Source organism: Budorcas taxicolor, chromosome X (assembly GCF_023091745.1).
Source record: "Budorcas taxicolor isolate Tak-1 chromosome X, Takin1.1, whole genome shotgun sequence".
Taxonomy (NCBI): Eukaryota; Metazoa; Chordata; class Mammalia; order Artiodactyla; family Bovidae; genus Budorcas; species Budorcas taxicolor.
In genome coordinates, this window is record NC_068935.1 from 112,436,424 (window position 1) to 112,461,311 (window position 24,888).

A 24,888-nucleotide genomic window follows, 5' to 3' on the forward strand; every position below is an offset into this window, starting at 1 on the left:
GAGCCACCAGAGAAGCCCCCTTTTATTGAGGGCTGCTATATAATTCACAGTACCTTTACACACTATGGAACTAACCAACCAAGGTACCTTAATGGGATTGTTAGAACCATCATTTATCTTTCAAGATATTCTCATGCAGTTTGCTCCTGTTGTTTTCCAGGTCCCATTTGGAAGCCAGTTCTGACCAGTGGAAGCGTCTGCACCTTTCTCTTCAGGAACTTCTGGTGTGGCTACAGCTGAAAGATGATGAGTTGAGCCGTCAGGCACCTATTGGAGGCGATTTCCCAGCAGTTCAGAAGCAGAATGATATACACAGGGTAGGACATTTTTAAGCATAGTGCTTTGCATATAGTAAGCATTCAATTACTATTTTCAAATTAGTTTTGACTGAGATTAGTTTGAAAAAAGAAAAGAAATCAAGTTTAATAGAAATCATTTTTACTTCTCTAGTCCAAAGGTCAATTAGAAATAATCCAAGCTATTATATTTTAAATGTCAAAAGCATCTGCATTAATAATATCATTTATGATTTGCCCATGTCTGTACCAAAAAAAAAAAAAAAAAGATTTGCCTATGTCTTTTGGTGATACTGTAAAGTGTTATTTTGGAAAATATTAAACATATTCTAGAGCAGACATAATTCTGTAATAAACCCCTCTGTACCCATAAAAATCAGCAATTATCAGTTCATGGCCAATCTTACTTTACGTTGTCCTTGATTATTTTAAAGCAAATCTCAGATACAGATCATTTAATTCATGAATATTTGATAAAGTATCTCTAAAAGATAAGAATTTGCTCTTTAAAGGTAACCACATTGTTACTGTAACACTTTTTAAATCGCAGTAATTTTATCATGACAAATACTAAGGCAGTATTCAAATTTCTACTTCTCATATACATGGCTTAAATGTTTTAAAGGGTTGGGGGGGGTTCAGTTTTTGGTTTAAACAAGCATTGGAATAAGTTCCACACGTTGTGTTTGGCTAATTTGTCTTTGAAATGCCTTTTTTTTTTTTCACTTTGAAGCAATTATAGATTCACAGTTAAGTTCCAGAAATAGTGCAGAGAGTTTCCCTTTGCATTTCACCCTGTTTCCTCTAATGGTAACATCTTACATAGCTATAGAATAATAATTATTGTTATTTTAACATGGAATCAATATAAAAATTTACAGTTACAATGGCTACAACACAGCTCAGTTCAGACTAGCCACATTTCAAATGCTCAGATATGGCTAGTAGCTGCTCTACTAAATGGTGTAGTTCTACACATTGGATTATATTCACGCTTGACTTTTCTTGGTAAGACTGCTTCATAGATAGCGATGTATTCACCCATCACCAGGAGGTACATAGTGCTTCGTTTTCTCTTGTGTGTGTGTGACTTTGGCAGCTATTAGTGATCAATGGCTATGGGTTGCAATGTAATAGTTGCATATGTCTATCATTTCTTCTACATCTATTAACAGGAGTTACTGTTTAGTCACTAAGTCCTGTCCAGCTCTTTTGCAACCCAATGGACTGAGGCCTACCAGGCTCCTCTGTCCAGGGAATTTCCCATGTAAGAATACTGGAGTGAGTTGCCATTTCCTTCTCTGGGGATCTTCCCGACTCAGGGATCGAATCGACATCTCCTGCTTGGCAGATGGATTCTTTATCACTGAGCCACCAGCCCATTAGCTGGAGTGCTTCCCTGAAGAGAAAATGGATACTCATCCACTATTTGGGCACCCAGGTTCATCTAGGGTAGGTGGGGTAAATGTTTCTACTTTCTCAGTCTTCAGAATAACAACTTGCTCACTAGCATTCTCCAACAAAGATCAATTGTTTCGTTTCTTTCTTTGTTTTTCATTATATTTTTGTCTCCACTAAGCTCTGAGTGAGGAAGGCAGAGTCTTGGCTGTGCTGAACCTCCAAGACCCTAGTCCCTAGCAAAGTGTCTGGCATACAGTAGATACTAATAGGAGCATTTGAAATGAGAATAAAAGGTGCACGGACAGAAGGGAATAGAAAAACAAGTAAATTACTGCTGCTGCTGCTAAGTTGCTTCAGTCGTGTCCGACTCTGTGCGACCCCATAGACAGCAGCCCACCAGGCTCCCCCGTCCCTGGGATTCTCCAGGCAAGAATACTGGAGTGGGTTGCCATTTCCTTCTCCAATGCATGAAAGTGAAAAGTGAAAGTGAAGTCGCTCAGTCGTGTCCGACTCTTAGCAACCCCATGGACTGCAGCCCACCAGGCTCCTCCATCCACGGGATTTTCCAGGCAAGAGTACTGGAGTGCGGTGCCATCAAGCAATAAAAACTTGATAGAATGGTGCCACTTTTGTATGTTCAGCACTTAAAGGAAAGATCTCTATGAAGACACAGCCAAAAGTCATGTCTTGAAAAAAGGTCAAGGGTTTATATTGCTCCAGAAAAGAAGGTATAGAAGATTACAGAAAGGGAAGCGAACACGAGAGAAGATCCAGGAGTTGATAAATAATTGCCAAGAAAACTGCCAGTTTCTCCTTTAGCCATTTCCCTCCATATAATTCAGAATATTAAGGCAGTTTTGTGGGAAAAGAGAATGCCAACCCACTCCAGTATTCTTGCTTGGAAAATCCCATGGACAGAGGAGCCTGGCAGATACAGTCCATAGGGTCACAAACATTCAGACATGCCTTAGCGACTAGCCTACCTTTTGTCATAAATACAGCCTCACTCTCCCTGATTATTATAAAATGTTAGTCCTTATCATTCTCAGTCCTCTTACTGAATAATCTGATGATCAATGATATGCTTTAGGGAAATGTGATGTAGAGTCCTGGTTAACAACCACCATACTGAAGTGAATTAATCCCCACTTGGTTAGTATACTTATTCAGATATCCATCTGCTTCCTCTCTGTGGTGTATCAGGACTTCCCAGCTTATTGATAACTCTTGGTTCTGTATGTTAGTTCCACTGATCTTCTCTTTGTCTCCCTCCAAGTCCAACTTAGATTGAGTCATCAAGCATTTAAATATTGATAACTCTTTCAAGATTGCACTCATCTCACATGCTAGTAAAGTAATGCTCAAAATTCTCCAAGCCAGACTTCAGCAATACGTGAACCGTGACCTTCCTGATGTTCAAGCTGGTTTTAGAAAAGGCAGAGGAACCAGAGATCAAATTGCCAACATCCGCTGGATCATGGAAAAAGCAAGAGAGTTCCAGAAAAACATCTATTTCTGCTTTATTGACTATGCCAAAGCCTTTGACTGTGTGGATCACAATAAACTGTGGAAAATTCTGACAGAGATGGGAATACCAGACCACCTAACCTGCCTCTTGAGAAATCTGTATGCAGGTCAGGAAGCAACAGTTAGAACTGGACATGGAACAACAGACTGGTTCCAAATAGGAAAAGGAGTACATCAAGGCTGTATATTGTCACCCTGCTTATTTAACTTCTATGCAGAGTACATCATGAGAAACCCTGGGCTGGAAGAAGCACAAGCTGGAATCAAGATTGCCAGGAGAAATATCAGTAACCTCAGATATGCAGATGACACCACCCTTATGGCAGAAAGTGAAGAGGAACTAAAAAGCCTCTTGATGAAAGTGGAAGTGGAGAGTGAAAAGGTTGGCTTAAAGCTCAACATTCAGAAAACGAAGATGATGGCATCCAGTCCCTTCACTTCATGGGAAATAGGTGGGGAAACAGTAGAAACAGTGTCAGACTTTATTTTGGGGGGCTCCCAAATCACTGCAGATGGTGACTGCAGCCATGAAATTAAAAGACGCTTACTCCTTGGAAGGAAAATTATGACCAACCTAGATAGCATATTCAAAAGCAGAGACATTACTTTGCCGACTAAGGTCCGCGTAGTCAAGGCTATGGTTTTTCCTGTGGTCATGTATGGATGTGAGAGTTGGACTGTGAAGAAGGCTGAGCACCGAAGAATTGATGCTTTTGAACTGTGGTGTTGGAGAAGACTCTTGAGATTCCCTTGGACTGCAAGGAGATCCAACCAGTCCGTTCTGAAGGAGATCAACCCTGGGATTTCTTTGGAAGGAATGATGCTAAAGCTGAAGCTCCAGTACTTTGGCCACCTCATGCAAAGAGTTGACTCATTGGAAAAGACTCTGATGCTGGGAGAGATTGGGGGCAGGAGGAGAAGGGGACGACCCAGGATGAGATGGCTGGATGGCATCATGGACTCGATGGACGTGAGTCTGAGTGAACTCCGGGAGATGGTGATGGACAGGGAGGCCTGGCGTGCTGCGATTCATGGGGTCACAAAGAGTCAGACACGACTGAGCGACTGAACTGAACTGAACTCTTTCAAGACCCTAAATTCCTTCATTATCTTCTTGTTGCTGTCATCTACAAAACCCTAAGTCTTGGAGACTCTAGCTAACTAGTTTCTCCTACCCAAACAACAGCAGAGCAGACTGATGCATAGTTCTTTTTCAGGATCACCAACCTCCAGCCTTCCAACACTAACACATTACTGGATCAGTTTACTTCTCTTGACCCTGTCTACTGTGTCATCGTCACCATTTCTAGAGACCTTTTCTCCTCACTTTTCTGTATCTGTTCTTACCACCCTACAATGCAGTCAACATTTTCAGTCTGTGTAATCTATGTAAAAATAAAACTTGAATTATGTCAGTCCTCATCTTAACGCTCCCCAGTGGCTTTTCAATACCATTGGAAAATGACTGCAAATCCTCAGCAGGACCCCCAAGGCCCCCAAGGTTGGTCTGCTCCAACCTTCTGTTTCCGTACTGCTCTTCCTCTTGCTCTCTTAATGCTAGCTATAATGGCTAGCTATAACACCTGCTTTTGTTCTTTTCCTAGTTCTCTGTTCCTCTCAGGTGGGGCTTTGAATATACTGATCCTGAAACCCTTTCTACCCAAACCTACCCCCTCATAATTTCCTAATTATGAGAATTAGGAAATTCTAATGTCTTAGAATCCTTTACATCTTAGCTCAGACATCAAGCAAGTGTTTTTCCAATGCTCACATTTGACTAGATCTCCCTTTATGTCTTCATAACACCATACTTTTCTTTCTATGATGTAACATTACTTGTCATCGTGCCTATGTGTGACTTTTTGATTAATGTCAACCACGTTCACTAAACCTTGTGCTCCAAGAAGCTTTCTTTTCGGAAGAGGGTTGTCATTTTTATCCCTAGCACCTTCTAAAGTGTCTAGCACATGATAGACACTGAATAGATAAAGGAACCAAGGAATTAAGGAAAGAAGATAAAGAGGCAGGAAGGGAAGAGAACAGCCAGTGAACTAATCTCGTCTTCATTCTCTGTCCTCCCGAGATCCAGGGCAGGGAGATAAAGAATCAAGAGTGATGTTCCTTCCTCACTTGCAGGATTTTTGTTTACTCCCAAGTAAGCATCTTTTCATAGTGTGTAAAGCTACTTTGATGCCCACTGGTTTTCCTCGGGTTCTGGTCCAATGTTTTCATGAAATTCTCTTTGTATCCTTAAGAAAAATCCATGTCACAAAGCACTCCCTCAAAGAACATCATCACTCCTAAGTGTTGATGAGAAAACAATTTAGCACCTTGTTTCCTCTCACTTAAGCAGTAGCCCTTTTCTGGTTGTTGTGGAATTGCTATCTAGTTTGTGATGCTCTCACTGCCTGGGGACAAAAAGAACAAAGGAAAAATCCTTGAAACCGGGTCTCTCTATCAGAGCTTCTGCACCCAGTTAGGAGGAGGTAAAGGGAATGCAGTCATTACAAAATTCTGTCAAGATCTGGTCTTGAACTGATTTTGTTTTGTAACCTTTTTAGAAAATGTTGTGCTCTTGAAGGGTTTCTCGCTCCAAATACTGTTTATATAAAATGTTTGAGTATCAAGAAGTTTCACTTCTTTTTTTTTAAGATGGCTCACTTCTTATTGTAAACTTGCTCGCCATATATTTGGTGTGTCACTTTTGAGAAAAACATCACCTGCTATCTATTAGAAATTATTAATGCTGTTTCTCTTTTATGGGAATACAAATCCCATTAAAATGGCAAAAGTATAAATAGTAATTGAAAATATTCCACTTTTTTCTATAGATCAGAATACTTATAAAAGAGGTAATTTATCTTTTCTTAGTAAATCATTGCAGATTAATGATGAAATTTATAGCAAAATATCATATGTCTGCAGTCCATGGGGTCAAAAAGAATTGGACACAACTGAGCAACTGAACTGAACTGTACTCTTTACTTAAAGCAAAAATACATAGTCAATCTCAATGACACTGATTGAAGAGTATACAGTTTTCCTATCGGTAAAAGTCTAAGAGAGTCCACGCAGATATTTGGGAACTGCGGTCTCACTCCCCAGAGCAGGTTTTTACACCCTTGGGAGTGGATCTGTGTTCCCCAAACCAGCTGGGCAGCATAACAACTGCAACTGGATAACTCTGAAGACTAATTAATAAAATAATGCTCCATATGCAGTGAAGTGTTATAAATAATTAAAGCTCAAATGTGCCCTAGCAAATATAAACTGACCAGTTTTTATATCTTTTGCATATATTATCCTGGCTTTTACGGTTCCTCATTACTTGCCTCACTAGACTGACGCGTTTTCAATTAGTGTGTATTATTCTGGTCCAGATATATTTTAAAAACTGACTTCCTTTGTTTTACTTGAGCAGTCACTAAAGTGATATTTATTACTTGTCTACTTCTGTGATTAACCTAGAGAGAGTTTTAAAGGAGCGAATCATAGTGGGAGATTTCTAAGGAGAACTGCAATAAAACCATGAGCTTAGTTAATGCTCTTCATCCCACCCCAAATTGAAATGGAAATTAGGCCTTGATTATAAGAACACTGTAGGTAATAACGTTTTGTTTGCATTTTTACTAATGAAATTGTTTGTCATTCGGTTTTCATCTTTCAACTTAAAAATCTCTCTAATTCCTTCTCTAGAGACCATAAGGACACCTCCAAAGCTTCCTGAGATTTTCTAGTTAAGATTGAGATAGAAGTAATCAATACATACATTATGAAAACAGGGGACAGAAAGCCAGTATTGCATGGATGCTGTTGACAAGTGAAAAGTCTTGAGTAAAGTAGTGGACTTGTTCATTTGTCAGCTCATATATTATGCGCATTCAATCTCCTCAGAAGTCACCACAAAGTGAGGGAGAGGTTGAGTAATTCAATAAAATTATCCTGAGATCACATTGTAGGTTATACATTTATTTAAGCAATTCTGTTGTCAATACCAGCCTGCTTCCTTTGGGTGCATTTTAGTATGTGTGTTAGCTCTATGAGTTCCCTGTCTTGTCTTTTCACAGACATAGAAAATGTCTTTAGATGCCATTCATGGACATTAAGATTCAAGTCAGCTTTGTGTTACCAAATAAATCCATTGTTCCCTGTCACCTCTGAAAAACAACAACAAAAAAGGTTGTGATACAGTGAGTCATTCTAGCCTCTTGGGATTTCTAAACAAGTTTTGATCCCCTACCGAGGTTCACTGTTAGTTATCTAGTCTAAGATGTCTGCTTGACTAGGCTGGAGGAAATAACATCTTTTTGATCTGTTCATCATCACTAATGGAGTAAAAGCTGCTTTTGTATAAGTTTGGTATTTTATGCAGTCATATTTAGGAATGCTGAATAGAAAAGATTTTCAATTATTTTTAGAACTACATTTCTAGCCATTTGAAGAGGTCTTCTGAAAACTAGCTTTATCATCAGAACTTAAGAACAGAGTCATCTAGGATTTGCTACTTTTGTTTAATGACTATAAAAAGATAAACTATGAATAGTTTACACATTGACTTCTCTACCACAGTCCTCTTTATAACCATGTCAAAATATTTTGATATTTTGACAAATACTCTTAAAATAATATTCGTGTAGTACTTTGCCTTTACCAAGAATTTTTACACACTTTCATTTAATCACAGATAAGCCCCTGATCTTTTTATGTGTTCTTCCATTTCCCTCAAAAAAATTATTTTAGGAAAAACTCTACCATAACTCAGACTCCTAGAATTTATTGAGTCTTTCAATAATTATTGAGCACCTACTCTGTGCTGGAGGCTGAAAGTGCAATAGTGAACAAAATGAGACTCTGCCTGCACAGACATTCAAACTTCAATGAGGGAAACACATAGTAAGCCAATACATTAATATATAAAATGATGTCAGGGAAATTCCCTGGTGATGCAGTGATTAGGACTCAGCCCTCTCACTGCTGGGGCTCGATCCCTGGTCAAGGAGCTAAGATCTTGCAAGCCACACAGTAGAGCCAAAAAAAAAAAATAAATAAAATAAACAAAAATAAAGTCATATCAGATCAGTTTTATGAAAATAAAATTTAAAAATAAGGCTAGAGAAAGACTGAGAGGTAGTGGCCTACCTAAAGAGACTATTAGTTGAGCAAAGGGTTCTGTGTGTGAGTGAGCCAAGCAAAGACCTTGAGTGAAGGATATTCTAGGCCTAAGGAGCAACAAGTGCAAATGTGAAGGTATAAGAACAGATTTGGTGTATTCAAGGAATAGCAGGATGGGCTAGTGGTAGGTTATAGAGAGAAGCAAAGACCAGATAATGAATGGCCTTTTCAGCCCTAGTTGGGAGGTGGATTTTATTTTGTGTATATTGAGCCATTACTGGAAGACTACAGGCAGGAATGATGTGATCTGATTAATGTGTTCAGAAATGGATACTGGCTGCTGTGTGGGGAAATGATGGTAGGAGAAGCAAAAGAGAAAGCAGGGAGAAAGATTAGGAGGGTGTTGAAGTCATTTAGGAAGGAGATAATGATCACTTGGACTGGAATGGAAATGATAGATATGATGAAAAATTATATGACCCAAGATACGGTTTGAAAGTAGAGCTGATAGAACTTAAGATAGATGGGATGTGGAATGTGAGAGAAGGCAGAGTCAAGGATGACTCTGAAGTCTCTGGTTTCAACAAATGGGGAAATGATGATGCCATTTATGGAAATTGGAAAGACTTCAAAATGATCATGGATGAGGGGAGAGTGTGTATGTGAAGTTCCATTTCTGGATCATGTTGATAGACAGAAACAAATTGTGTGATTCAGAAATTAGTCACCACTCACACTTGACAATCTCAAATTTTGGCTAAGCCTCTTGAGAAGGGATATTAATTAATTTTTCACAGGGTTTTCTGATAATCCATTTATCTGCACTATTGCTTCAGAAAGAATGTCCAAAATTTAGGGTTTAGGCTCACCAACCTAATACCCAATTCTTTAAATGACCCTGGGAGCAGACTGAATTTTCAGCAGTGATTTTTCAAGGTTGACTGGGAGTTTAACAGCATTATCATCTGTGGAAGTGACTTCCCCAGTGGTTGTTGGAAGCAGCTCAGCTTTAGGATTGAGAGTCAGACAACTGTGCAAGATGCTACGTGGGCACTAAACTATTCTTCCTCAGTATCAGAGATCTGCAAGCAGGCTAGAGTCTCGGCTAGCCCGTGCCCTTAATCTCAGAGAAGACAACTTTGTGCTTAAAAGACTTCCAGAAAGTAAATCTCAACAGGAGCGGGTTAAACACTTTGCCCCACAGGATGCTCAAAAAAAATTTTTTTTCATCGACTAAAATTAGATATTTTAAAAAATTATTTCAGACTTAAAATGTGTCCATTTATTTTTCAAATTGCTTCAAATTGACTTAAATGTCACTTATAAATTGGTATTTTTGTTCAGGTTGTTAACTATCTGAAACAATGCTTAAATTTACCAGAAACAATGGCTACATGTATCTGATACTATAATCCCTTAGGTTCAATTTTCTGCAGAAGTAGAGTGAAAATAAGATAAACTTTTTTATCTGGTTTAAAGATGATATGTAGTCAAACTCAGAAGCCAAGAGAAGGGTGGTTTCCAGGGCCTGGAGAGAGGGGAAAATGTGGAGTTCTTCATCAAGTAGAAGCTTTCAGGTATGCAAAATGAGTAAGTTTGAGAGATCTACTGTGCGCCCTAATGCCTATACGTAACACTCCTGAATCGTGCACTTCAGACTTTGTGAAGGAGTATCTCTTGTTACATGTTTCTACCACGATAAAAATATAAAGGTGACTATGAGCTTTCCTTGATAGCTCATCTGTCCCATTTTCATAACTTCTCTAATACAAAGTATCGTGAATGAGTATTAAGTGAATCCTTTGTCTTTCTAGGGGTTTGGGCTCTGTTGCCACTTCTGGCAAATCTCCTTCTTCCAAAAATCCCTATGAATTTGTCTTACATTCTTAGAAGCAGAATCTCTGCTACTTCAGTGAACCACATTTGGATCTTGCCTTCTTGCCTGATCTTCATTTCAGATTAATTGGACAATGATTGCCCCTAAATCAGTGTTTAGTAGTTACAATATTTCTAATGTGCTCGAGACTCAATAAATTGGGTGGCTCTTAAAAATGAGAAAGGTCATTACGGTAACAGAATGTATTCAGCAACGTTCTTGTCAGAAGTAAAACCAACATAGGCATACAGATAAGGTAAAAATAATGTGGAAATGAACAACATGATATGACAAAACTAAGATACTAATCAATCTGTGAGTATGACGGTGTTGCTGTACTTGTCCTGTGCCCACTCAGTAACCATTTGTTGAAGAAGCAGCACCGTTGGATCACTTATGCTTTTTAAGTCTGTAGGTCCTCTCATCTAGCCAACGCAGGCTAGAGGAAAAGCCCCAGCCAGCCATTCAAATAATGGAACTTGCAAATGGGTGGACGTCAGTATCTCCTTTAGAGAAGAAATCACCTGGATTAAGAAGGCAGGGCTAATAGGGCCTCCTTTTAAGGAAAATCCACCTAGTAACTCACAGATTACTCTCAACTTTACAGCTGGAAACTAAGAGTGGACCCAGAAACGGATCTCTCAGTTTTTCCCAATTGACAGCATTATTTTTTTTTCTCTCCGAATTCATAAAACGAGGCTTTCACTCTCACATCGTCTGCATCTAAATCCAACTGGCCTCCATATAACACACTTGGTTTTTCTACCTGAGTGTTCCATTACGTATTCAACTGTATTTATTGAGTATCTATTAGGTGCCAAGCTGTTTCTCTAATCTTAATATCAGGAACGATGCCTCAGGGAGACCGTCTCAAAGTGCCACCACGTAACAGGCCTGGGACCAATGAATGATCTATACATGTTGACTATGGAATATTAGAAATGGATGTTAGAACTTAGGTAAGATACTTAGCAAACCTCTACATGTTACAAATGAGAACGGGAAGGCTTGGGAAGATTTTATGACCTTTTTGAGGTCATGCAACCAAGTTTGGGCCCAGCCGAGACTTCAGCTTATGTCCTGCTACCCAGGACAGTGAACTTGTCACCACTTTAGCCTGCCTCTCAGGATGGTTCTGTAAAGTTTTGCTAACAAATGTGGAAATAACATATAGTCATTCCTTCAGATTGCCAGTCCAAATGACACCAATACAGATGGCACTTCAGTGGGAATATAGATAAAATTCAGCTCCGGGGAAACTGTACAGTGTACCTGGTTGAAAGAGATTTGTTTTGAAATGCAAGAGCTTTTACTTAAATCCTTAGGCCCCCTGGCTTTATAAGTGACAGCAACATAGCTTTTCTCTCTGTAATGCCTGTACCTGTGCCCACATTCTCGTCCTATATCGCTCTTCTCTGATTTCTATCAGGCAAATCAGTATCTCACCCTTCACTGCCCCTCACCCCGACATGGTTCTAAGCTACTCCTATTTATGTATTATTAAGTTGTTTGGTCATATTCACCCTAATTTTTTCCCCACAAATAGGACAGGCAGAAAAAAAAAGAATCAGTGACTTGGTTCTTTTCTCTCACTTCCAGGTTTTTTATTTCTGATTTGCTTCACAGTCATTAGGATTTTTCACCTTTGTGGCTTTCAAATATTCTGTAATTCAAGGAACTTTTATTTTTTTGTTCTGACTTTCAGCCTGGCTTAAGTTGAATAATCAACAGCTTGGTTCTTCTCTATTACTTTCAGGTTTTTTTAACTTTTTCATTTGCCTCACTGTAATTAGGATTTTCCACTTCTGTGTCTTCCACACTTTTTGTAATTTAGGAAACTGGTTTTCTTGTTATTAGTCACTTTCAGACTGGCTTAAGAATTTCAAAATTTGGATCCTAAGTGACTAATGAACAGATGGCTTTAGGTAAAAGCCTAACTCATCTGTACTTTGCTTCACAATGGTAAAACATTAATTAAATAAAAATATGCTTTTATACAAACATACTTACTCAACCAAACTATTGACTCCTTAAGGACAAAGATCAGGTCTCTATTTCTGCTCTACCTTATATGTAATAGATTCAAAATAAATATTTGTGAATGAATGAATCAATCAGCAAGCAGTCAAGTCACCCAGTTGGTTAGTATTTATGAGGTATAAATACTATCCATCAGATAATTTAACCTTTGCAATAAAATGGATGTACCTTGGGATTTGCTGCTACTGTAATTTTGTAGCACAATTCCTATAAGTTTATTTTCTGAACTTCAAGAAGCTAAAGGAAAAATATCAATTTAGTAGGCCTTTTTCTCATTTGTGAGATAGAAGATTATTTTCTTTTCACAAAGTTACTTGAAATGTTTTGTAGTTGCTTCCAGTTCTTCCACATCACTATTTCAGACCCTTGGGCCTGGCTCTCTCAAAAAGAGAAGAAAGGAGGTATGGGGAAAATGGAGGGTTTTAAAGAAAATAGTTTCATATGTTCAAAAGATTCAGGAAGTAAATACTATATCAGTTGAATATTGACATCTAAATAATGTAAAGATACATTTTGTGTGTGTAAGGGAGAAGGGCTTTATGTCTGGTAGCTTTTTCATATCAGCAAATGAATGAACCAACATACCTGATTTAAAATATTAATTATAATCCATAAGACAAAATCAGTACTGTATATAAGTATGTATTTTCCCCAGTGTCATTCGAATCTACTTTATTTTTTTGTGAAACAACACACTATCGAAGAGTTAACGATCTTGGTATTGAATGTTGTTGTTTTAAAATGGCTCCATTTTCCTTACTTTTCAAATGAAGTTAACTGTTATAACATGGAGTCTGGGGTAAATTGATCAGATATTGAAAAATCTATTTTTCATCATTTTAATGCAATATCTTCATGAGGATTTTTTTTTTTTTTTTTTGCTGTTGTTGTCTTGTTATTTTTTTTCTACCTGAGCTTATCTCTTTTAAACTCCATGCTATAAGAATCAATGATGTCCATTGCCTAGAACAGTGCCTGGTACATAGTAGGTGCTCAAAATGTGTTACATGAATAAATGGAAGAGCACCTTTCATATAACCATGTTTAATATGATATTGCTCTTTATAGTTTTTTTTTTTCTCTCCCTTTTTTTCTGGAGTTTTTACACTTTTATGTGTGTGTGGAGTCTAAATCTTCTTAAATTCTCAAGTTTCAGTCACTTAACTGTTCTATCTTCCATCTACTTTCTTTTCTTAATTTCTGGCACCAATGTGAAAATCATGGTGCTTATGTGTTTGTAATGACAGAACTTCCTTTGTCGTTTCTTTAGATTTATTTTAATCCTTAGTGACTCATATTTAGAAATAAACTGTGCAGCTGTGGTGGAGCTAAGCTGTTGCCAACAACTCAAGGGGCAAACAAGTGTTCTCTCACAATGGATGGGTGGTCCTCAGCCTTGAATTATTTGCTGTTCAGTTTTTTAATTTTATTTTGAAGTATAATTGCTTTACAACGTGGTGTTCGTTTCTGCTGTACGATGAAGTGAATCGGTTATATGTATACATATATCTCCTTCCTCTTGGGCCTCCCTCCCACCCTACCCTCCAATTCCACTCTTCCAGGTCATCACAGGGCTGTTCAGTTTTAACAATGGAATCGCATCATCAAACAGTGTCTTGAGCTTTTTCAGTTTAGTGGGACCATTAAAATCTGTTTCCTTATTTGACAGACCCTGCCCCAACAATTATTTCCACTTTGCCCTGAGGTCTTTAATATATCTCTCTCTACTGTGGTGACCAACTGTCCTGATTTGCCTGATGCTGTCCTGGTTTCAGCATCAAAGGTTCCTGGTCCTTAGTTCCTGGCAGACCAGGATGGTTGATTATCCAACTTTCCGTCTGTGTTCAAACCACCACTATCCTAAAAAGAATGTATCTCTCTCTACCTTGTAATCATCTCTGTCCTGTCATCTTCTCCCTCTCAGGAAAAAAAAAAAAGTAGGCAAATAGTTGTCATTTAAAATACCTTCTCTTTCTTCTCTCACTTGCTCCTCAGCTGAACTATTTCCAAAGCTACTGCCTCCACTGAAATTGTTCTCACCAAGTCTCATGAACAGCTTTCAGTGCTGATCTTGCTTTACTTCTTTGTCATGATTGGACACTCTTGGTCATTTTATTCCTCTCAAGCTCTTCACTGTCTTGAACAGCTTTACAGTCCTTCTTTCCCCCAATCTCTTTGCCTATCCAATCCTTTTCAGCTTTTCATAGGATCCAATTTCTCCGTCTGCTCACTAAATTTTTCTGTATGTTCTCCAGAATTTTCTTTTCAGTTCACTCCACTGAGTAATCTCATCCCCTGATGTAATTTTATTCCTTGCCTATAAGCATAATCCTAGACCCTTAGTGTATATGAACTTAGTGAGAGAATGACTCTTATATCTCATTTCTTCTCTCTAACCATGGCATTTGAAACTTGTTTCCTGCTGGAATTAATGTTATATCTCCAAGCTGAGGGTATCACGCCCCCTTACTCTGTTGCCCAACAGACCCCCCTCATAGGAGTATTGGAGTTTTCATATTCATCTTTATTAATTTTTATCCTGAATGGCACATAAGGTGTTCTAGACCAGAGGCTGATTTCCTTTAATCAACTTCCAGTAAATATCATCACTACCTTCTACCCTTTGTTCAAGCCTTACCGCTAAGGAGACATAGTGAGATCTGATGAAAATTTTCCTGTGTGAGTGACTGACCCAGGAAAAAATGATTTTTCTCTGCTTATAAAGGAGAAGGAGGCAGTTGTCCCCTTCTCCCTCTGAAAGGGTCTCCTTGGAAACCTAATGGCTCTGTCCTAATTCCAGCTTCTCTGGGAGCCAGGTAGCCCCATGCATCTCAGATTCTACAACCTAGAAATGTCTCCAAAGTCTGGGCTTTATATTTTTGAAATGTAAATGCCCACAGAGATAGCCATTCCAGTCTTTCTGACACATTGCAGCTTAACCTAGAGAACCACTCTGGGCTATAACCAATTGGCCCTCTTGGATCGGTAAAATTAATCAGACAAATGATTACAGATCTAATTCTCATGGTATGGGAAGGTGTTGATGTGGCTAGAACTTTTTATAGGTGTACTGAGAAATCCAGGAGAGTTTATTTCCTCATGTTTAGTTTAAGTGCACCCAGCATTCCCTCCTCTACCCAACCTAGAAACTAGGAGTTCACCCTTGCTCTTTTTCCTCTTCTTTAGCATCAATTTGGTCACCAAATTCCCACATCTCTACTCTCTTAAACATTTCCCTACTATGTTTGTTTGTTTGTTTGTTTTCTTCCTGATACCATTTCCCTGGATCAGATCCTCATAAGCTTTCAGTGAATTCTTTCAATTGCCTCCTATTTTCTCTGACTCCATTTCTGTCCTTCTCAAATATGTACTCTGCACTAATGTCCACAGAATTGATTTGCAATGCATATCTGCCCATGCCACTTCCTGCTGAAATCCCTTCAAAGGCTCCTGATTACCTACAAGACATCTAGACTTTGTATATGGTTGGAGGCTGAGGTTCAAACCCTGACTTAAAGGTCTAATTAGTTTGAGTTGAGAACAGTACCCTGGTTCATCTGTGGACATGTCTTCTTCTTGTACTTGATCTTCTACAAATGCTCACCTACTTGAGAGAACTGTACTGGCACACTGAGTTACCCTCTGTGTTCATACATGCATTTTCGTCTTCTTTCCTCTTCCTCCAACCTACTTTTCCCTTGCTGACTCATGTTCCTGCTTTAGAATTCTTCTTGAATACTATCTTCTCCAGGAAGCCTTTCCCAATTTCCTTTCCCATATTGTGCAAGCCTATAGCACTTTCCACATTGTGTTGAAATTATTTATGTAATCAAATCTTCCACTATTTACTATAAGTTCCTACCTAGGAAGGGCTGTTTTGCATTCAACTCTGTATTTCTAGTCTCCAGTATAACCACTGACACGTAGCAGTTCAATAAAGGGAGATATTATTATTTTTATCATTGGTAATGTCAGTATAACCTTCCTATTGTCAAGTCCAACTGGAGAGACAAAGTAAAGTAATAATTATCTTGAATTTGGAAAAATTAGATATTTGATAAAAATGCAGGAATACAAGAACTATATACACATATGCACACAAAAACATGTCTGTGTGCACATTCACAAACAGATTACAAATGAAATATCAGAGTGTGTGCACATTCACAAACAGATTACAAATGAAATATCAGAGAGAAAATTTACATGTAAGCAGGACAAATAACCCACCCACTCGGTATGATTTCAAGGGTGCAAGAATATCCAACTCTACAGAAGTTGCATCCCTATCTACAGGCTGAATCCTACTATTCCACTTATAAAATTTCATTACTTTGGCTCAAAAACCTTGCCTCTCTCTGCTCAACTGTAAATAACATTGAAAGATAGATCCTTTTGCAAAGTATCAGACTCAGGATTTCTTTAAATGGCAAACACCATTAGGCTTTTCTTTATAAATGTGTCACACAGTGTACTTGTAGAGTACTCTTAAAACATGATATACCTGAAATTTAAAGGAGATATTGCTAAGTTTTCTCTCAGAAACAAAACAGGGTTTAAATTCAATAGGCAACCTTTCTAAAAATAAGGTAGAATTGAAACAAGATATGAATAATGAAGTTCTAGATCAGAATGACTTGGAGAAGGAAATGGCACCCCACTCCAGTGTTCTTGCCTGGAAAATCCCATGGACGGAGGAGTCTGGTAGGCTACAGTCCCAGGGATCACGAAGAGTTGGACATGACTGAAGCAACTTAGCAGGAGCAGCAGCAGCAGATCAGGATGACTATTATTACTGTTGTTTTGACACTGATCTTTTAGTGTTTATGTGATATTTAATATTTTCATTAACAACTTCCCTTCTGAGATTGCAGAATATGGGTCAATAGCTATCTTCAATGGTTTCAGATTGTCTGAATTTATCCTAGCCTCACAGGATATCTCACAACCCTTAGCACTTGGTTAGGTATGAATTTTAGTGTTTTCGTTGTTTCTAGTGTATTTGTTTTCTCCCTTCTTTTGGTTCAGAAACTTCTTGAAGGCAGAAAATGTGCATTTTTGTTGTCCTTTAATACCCTGTATCAAAGAAGATTAAGTTAGAGACTTAAATTGATAGCTGATTTAGATGACCTCAAGACATCTATTCTAGGCTCACTCTTTTAGAGAAGCTTGTTCCTACAAATCTACCTCCAGTGTACCTCAAAACATTTCTCCCATGTTCAAAGAAGTCACAGTAGAAAATGTAATGGGTATTTCTCAAAAGTGTTGAGGTTTCACTTAGTCTACTATTAATACATCTTTATGTTCATTGTCAGACATTTGGACAGAATTAGCTGATGTTTATGAATTAGGATTGGTTGTATACTTCAGTACAACCTAAGTTTTTTCCAAGTGGCTTTTTAGGTTTCCCATTATAATCTGTATATCTATTCTTTTCAGTATGCGTAAGTTTCATTAGCCCTGCTAGAGTTTTGCAATATATGTCTTAGAACTTTAGCTCCACGTTTCAAGCTTGGCAGTCAAGTTACTTAAATAAATCACTCATATCTTAAAGGATGTTGACCTATCTTGAAAGCTCCGCTATGCTCTCCACAATACACAGTGTTTTCCTGCTTAACAGAAAGATCCATCGAGCCTTCTTTATCATTTTATGGCTATCAATTTATAAATAAAGGAGATAGAAATTGACCTGGGAATTTCATAACCAAGTTCTGAGCACCCAGGATTAATTTGGAGAAGAATGCCACAAACCAAATCAGCATTTCTTTTCATCTCATTTCACAGGCCTTCAAGAGGGAATTGAAAACGAAAGAACCTGTAATCATGAGTACTCTTGAGACTGTACGAATATTTCTGACAGAGCAGCCTTTGGAAGGACTAGAGAAACTCTACCAGGAGCCCAGAGGTAATTGAATGTGGAACTGTAATAACATATTGATAGAAGGATCCGTGGTGACAGAGCATCCCATCCATTCTGGCTGCCAAGGTCTGGATAGGTCTCATATTTTCTGGGTTAAATAGAATCGATTCAAATTAAACCTGGATGCTGAAAAAGAAAAGGGACTCATAAAGCACTATGCATAAATCTGTTTGCACATTCATAAATAAACATTAAAAGAGATTAGCGATCACTTATTGAAACATTTAGTAAACAACAAACAAAAGAGATTATCTGTGAGGAAGTTTATTGTCACAAAGACTATAAGCTAATTTTCAATTTAAGAGCCTTCTTTCCTGCAGTAAATTCGAGCTGGTGGTGTGCATCCTAACATCTTGCTACTCAGTAGCATAAATGAATCTTGGATTATCTGATTGATATAAAGTAGAACAGATTCACTCAGGAAGACACGACTTCAGATGTGCTAAACTCCAAAGTAGAAAAGAACCATTAATCAGAAGGTTACCCTGTTGTGAAACTTTTCTTTTTCTTTTTGCCAGTATGACCTTTTCAGCAGGGTTTTTTTTTTTTTTTTTTTTAAACACAAAAACGAATGTGGCCTAAAACCTTGTCATTTTGCCAATTTAGAGCTGCCGCCTGAGGAGAAAGCCCAGAATGTCACACGACTCCTACGAAAGCAGGCTGAGGAGGTCAACACAGAGTGGGAAAAATTGAACCTGCACTCGGCTGACTGGCAGAAAAAAATAGACGAGGCCCTCGAAAGACTCCAAGAACTGCAGGAGGCCACAGACGAGCTGGACCTCAAACTGCGCCAAGCTGAGGTGATCAAGGGATCGTGGCAGCCCGTGGGCGATCTTCTCATTGACTCCCTCCAGGATCACCTTGAGAAAGTCAAGGTACGGTCTACTGCTTGGCCTCAGCACCCTTTGAGAGATTTAAAGGAGGTTCTAATCTGAACTCTGGTGCAATATTTTCTTCTCGAAAAGTTAAAAATGGGGCCCTTATGTACTTGAATGCTTTCACAAATTCAAAGTCTTCTGGCGCATGGTTGGGGGTCGGGGGGGGGGGTGGCCTGGAGAATTGAAACGAACTTTTTGGCCAACCCAATATTTTCTCAATGAGAAGATAGTGATCTAATCATCTGTCTGTCTTCAGTAATAGAAAATGAAATATTAAGTTACAGGGGGAAAACATCTTTTGGATTTTGCTATGAGGAAATTCTAGTGTACTAAAGTGGTCTGAATTACGCATGGGTGTCTGAGTGCATGTGCGTCTGTGTGTGTGTATTTTTGGTTCTTAGTATCCGAGAAGGGAAAAATACAATATTTAGTCAGTAGCCAGGAGTCTAGGTTTTGGCCTTTTTGCTAACTGAATTATATGACTTGAGTGAGTTATGGTACTGTGAACTAAGACCATTAATTCTGCCCTTCCATTAAAAGGCATTGTATAGAATACAATTTTTGCATTGTATTAGTCCACTGCAGGGATTAGGAAATATCACTCTATATTTGGAATAATGTCCATGAGACCAAAGTTACATTCCCATATGGCACAAAGATGATAAATACATTTACAGAGAAAGAATATACATATTTAAGAGTATCATTTTGAAAAGTAGCAACTTGAAACATATTTAGTCTGTTGATCTAGTGTCAAGACCAACACATCCCCCCAGGTTCAAATGCAGAAGAAGTGAAATCCTCACCTGAACTTGGCACATTTGGCAGCCCCCTCATTCTGGAAGGTCTCTTCTCCTGGGCTTTCATGGCACTGCTTCCTCCACATCCTTCTTCATCCTTTATTTTCCTCAGTTCTGAAACTCTCCCCACCCTTCAGGTGTTGATACGCTCAAATTTCTAATCTGAGCTCAGTTCTCTTTTTATTCTATAAAAACCTTTGCTCATGTGCTAAGTCACTTTCAGTCATGTCCGACTCTTTGTAACCCTATGGACTGTAGCCCGCCAGGCTCCTCTGCCCATGGGACTCTCCAGAGAAGAATACTGGAGTGGGTTGCCATTTCCTCCTCCAGGTCAGTTCTCTTCTTTTTGGATAAATGCTCCCAGTTTGAAATGGAGTGAATGGTGACAGATCTGAATTTCTAGTCTGAATCTCTTTTCTGGTCTGCTAACCCATATGCCATTCCCTGGAGGAGGAAATGGCAACCCACTCCAGTATTCTTGCCTGGAGAATCCCATGGACAGAGGAGCCTGGTGGGCCATAGTCCATGGGGTTGCAAAGAGTCGGACATGACTGAGCAACTGACCACAACCCATATGCCATTAGAATCCAAAGGCAACCATTCTGAAAGCAAATCCATTTGTTCTCCTGTTGGCCCATTCCCCTTTTGACCTAGCTTTTCTTCTGTTTCCTATTTCAGTTAATGGATCATAAGCCAACAAGTTGCTCAGGCTAAAAACTTGAGGTCTATCCTTGAATCCTTCTGTGTTTTCATTGACTTCACTGATTGCTCATTTTGCCTCAGAATATCTCCTTTATGTTTTCTCTCCTCTTTTTACCCAGTGTCCCCTTCTAGTCCCAGCATCTGTTAATTCAGATAGTTATATTATACATCCTTAAACCCCATTCCCCATTAGCATTCATGGCATATCACAGACACTACAGTTTAAATATTTGCTTAGTGAGTGAATGAATAAACAGTTTCTTTACTGATATTTCTGTTATCCATTCTCTTCCAATTCTAATCCAAACACTCTCCAGGAGACTGCCTGCCTGATGAAGAAGTCCAGCAAATGCCAAAGGCAGGTGACCCTGTTTCTTCCTAGCCCTAGCATAGAAACCTGACTGTTGCTTCTGTCCTCTCTAGGCCATTAAGGACACTCTGACCATATCCCCCTTTCCCCATCTCTTTTCATAACTCTCAGCTCAACTTTCACTCAGCTCAACTCCAATGGCTCCAAGCCCATCTTTCACCCCCACCTCCCATCAAGCAGAAGAAACTGCTCTTAATTCAGTGCTTCTATAGATCACCACACATGCTTAAATTGTTGCACTTAAACTTCACATACATTGTGGCCTTTTTGTTCTCCCATAGAAAGTAAGAGTCCTCAGAAAAAGGATCCTGCTGTACATCTGTGAATTCACAGTTCCTGGTAAACTGCCAGTAGCATATAAGAAGTCTAATGTACCTTCTTTTATTCCTTCACCCAACAGTTGTTTATGAGCTTCTGTGAAATGCCCTATGTATGTGTTCAGTTCAGTTCAGTCGCTCAGTTGTGTCCGACTCTTTGCGACCCCATGAATTGCAGCACACCAGGCCTCCCTGTCCATCACCAACTCCCGGAGTTCACTCAAACTCATGTCCATAGAGTCGGTGATGCCATCCAGCCATCTCATCCTCTGTCGTCCTCTTCTCCTCCTGCCCCTAATCCCTCCCGGCATCAGGGTCTTTTCCAATGAGTCAACTCTTCGCAAAGTGTTATAAATGGAACAGGCTTGGTCTTTGTCCTTATGCAGCCTACAGTCTAATGTGGAATTGAAAAGCTCTTCATTAAAATAGTAGGTGAAGATATCAAGGGAGATTAAAAATTTGACTTTATAACTCCCAAAATATCTTCCCTAACATTCTATGACCCCAGGTCTAACTTTTAAAGCAATGGTTAACAATTCTGTGTACATAAAAATTAAAATAATGTTTTGAAATACATTACCTATTTAGCATTAAAAATATTCTTTTTATCCCAAAATATAGGAACTAAATTCTTTTTTTAATTAACTTATTTATTTTACTTTACAATATTGTATTGGTTTTGCCATACATTGACTTGAATCCGCCATGAGTGTACATGTGTTCCCCATCCTGAACCCCCCTCCCACCTCCCTAGGAACTAAATTCTTAAAAATTTCCCCCCAAATGGCAAATTAACTTAAAAGAATGTCCCAAAGGAAGTAAATTAGTTCATAAATCAAGTGGCTAACTATATAGGCTTTTGAGAAGACTTAAAGGATTCATTTTGAGTCATATGGGTCACACAGGAGCATTAGTAAGATAATGAATATAGATGGAGAATGGATACATCATGACTTAATAACAAAAACTAACTAAAAATAGAATAGCTCATAGATCAATTGGCCCTGACCCAACCCTATTTGTGGTTTTCCTTTCAATTCCCCTCTCTCATCTGTTCTTGATCCTAAGACTAACTTTATTTCCCATACCCTGATTGGTAAGCCTCCTCACTCCCATCCCAGTAATAACAAAACATGTATACACTGAATGCTACTTTAAAAAGAGCTTGTATGTAACAATGCTTCTTTCTCAGACACCAATACACTAAAGTTACAGTACCTGGTCATAATATGCATTTACTGGTCATAACAGATGGGATTATCTTGGTTTCTAAACCAGTATTCCATAAATATTTTATGCCTATCTTTAAATTATAGATGATATGAATTTATATATATTTCCCTTCAGAAGTTGCTCTTCATTTCACAGTGGAAATAAACATCAGGTTTTTTCTGTTGCATCTCAACAATACCAGCTTTGAAACTTTGGTGGTGGTAGTTTATCAGGAGTAAATTTTATTAACTAAAACTTAGTTTGAAAAGCAGCAGATGAGTACTTAATACCATGCTTCCTATTTTTCTACTCAGCAATTTAAGCCCTTAAATTTAAGCCCTCAGAAGCTCCATGCTGTAGGGAATGTAGAGCGGATAGCTAGGCTGGTAGCCAGAACATTTTATGTATCCATCTCAGTTTGTTTTCATCACCCTTAGTGACTCTCTCATAATATCCGCCTCCATTCAGCTCTCATTTGTTAAAGAAGTTGTTATTCAAGTCACTATGGAATGTGTGTTTTTGTGGGATTTAGCATTATATCATTTCATTAGCAAATGTGATTTTAGAATTTGGAGAATGGATAAAACAACAACTAAGTCTTAGAACCCTATGGACATGGCATTATTACTAGTCATCATCTTTAGGACAGTGTATATACAATAAGAGAAAGGAACATAATGTTAATATTGACTATTTAGCTCACTAAGAGAATCTCAGCCTTCCAAATATAGCTGCCATAGAAATAACCACTAGAATAAAATTTAAATTTTAAATGACTCTTTATTTTTAAAATTCATGATTCATACTGCTTATCAAATATTTTAAGGACAGAATCATGATTTCTCATTTTACTGGAAATAACACCAATGCTTATGTGACTATGCAAATATTCTTACATTCTCTGTAGTCATGGGGAATGAGAATAACTCCTTGAATCGCTAGGTGTGCTACATATACCTATAAGTGGAAAACATTCAGGTTTTAATAGAGTAGAACAACTTTGGAATCTAAAGTCTACTTATGACATCTTTGTTCTTAAGAATAATTCCTGTGTGAAAAACTTTGTGCAAGTTGTTGTTTTTCCATGTTGTCTCTTTGTTTTAACCTACCATGGTTTCATGACACTGACTGGTATGTCATTCTTGAGCCAGAAACGTTTCATTGCCGTTAGTTTGCCAATTGACTTGAAACAGTTTTTCACACACTATAGTTAGACTCTCCCAGGCTGCCATCTTGGAATATGCAGATTTCTCATACCCTTGTAGTTATGTATTTTACGTGTTGTTGTTGGTTTTTTTTTTCAATCAGACTTTCAACTTATATTTCTTATTATGAACATTCAAGTACAGGGATTCTGTGAGATTTTCCTTGAAGTTCTTACAATGAAATATTTTAGTTGGACCTTTTTGTAATTATAATTGAGAATAATGTAATTATGAACATAGTAGAACAGAGATAACGATGAGGCCACTATGCCATCCTGACTTATTTCAATTTTCAACATTCCCATCTAAAAATTTAAGAAGAAAACTGGTAAGTGCTCTCTTCAGGCTACCTGTGGCATGGTTTATCTGAGAAATTTGTCAGAGAAATGCTATCTCAGAACTTGACACTGAGAAAATCAAGTATGTTTCCTCCTGGTAGGTAATGTGAAATGTGATGTAACACATTAGAATTTCATCTTCACTTTAGAAGCAAGATTTCAGCCATGCTCATGTAACTCTCTCCTCCCTTATTGCTTTTTTCATTTTAACCCTGATATTTTATTATTCATCAATTTCATTGTATTTGTCATTTATCTGAGCCAACTTTAAATCCTTTCTTATATATGAGTTTTATAGAGAAAGTTTATAATCCTTTGTTACAGAGATAGGAGATGCATGGCCAGGCAGGACCAAACTGGTTCACAATATGTAAGCTCTCCCCACTCTGAATAAAGGAATGATATTTCCATAATGAATAAGATGTACTACCCATAGTATGAAAAGGAAAGCTTACTAATATTTTGTTAATTGCTCTTAACAATTGTCAATTGCTATGGGCTATAAGTAACAGAGAAGTTCTCTGTGGAGGCCTTTGTTGTTGCTCTTATGTGAGCGCTACACATATTAATGTAAGCTGTTGGAGAAGAAAACACAGAAACGATATAATCCTTTATAAATCTGGGTTAAATATGGAACTAATGCCTGTCATATGGAGTAACCAGGGTTTTATCTAGTTTCCAAAGCATACAATTCTGATGTTTAAAAGCATATGATTTGGCCTTTACTATCTGGGAGTATATCTATGAGAAGGCATATTATAGGAAACTCTCACTTAAATACGTTCAGAAGTCGAGGTGTTTTTTTTTTGTTTGTTTTGTTTTGTTTTTTTTTTCCCAGTATTTTTAAATAGAAGGATCATTGTTGGCCTTACTAGAGCTTAGACACTAAAGGAG

The 24,888-nt window shown here is 38.1% G+C and overlaps 1 protein-coding gene across 1 annotated transcript in view; it reads left to right on the plus strand.

Moving 5' to 3' along the window:
- The window catches only part of DMD (dystrophin), a 2,235,978-nt gene that overhangs the window by 1,839,582 nt on the left and 371,508 nt on the right, over positions 1 to 24,888 (plus strand). Inside the window, exons 57-59 of the mRNA XM_052663429.1 lie at positions 161 to 317; positions 18,037 to 18,157; positions 18,779 to 19,047. Of these exons, the coding sequence (XP_052519389.1) occupies positions 161 to 317; positions 18,037 to 18,157; positions 18,779 to 19,047 (547 nt within the window). The remainder of the gene's footprint in view (positions 1 to 160; positions 318 to 18,036; positions 18,158 to 18,778; positions 19,048 to 24,888) is intronic.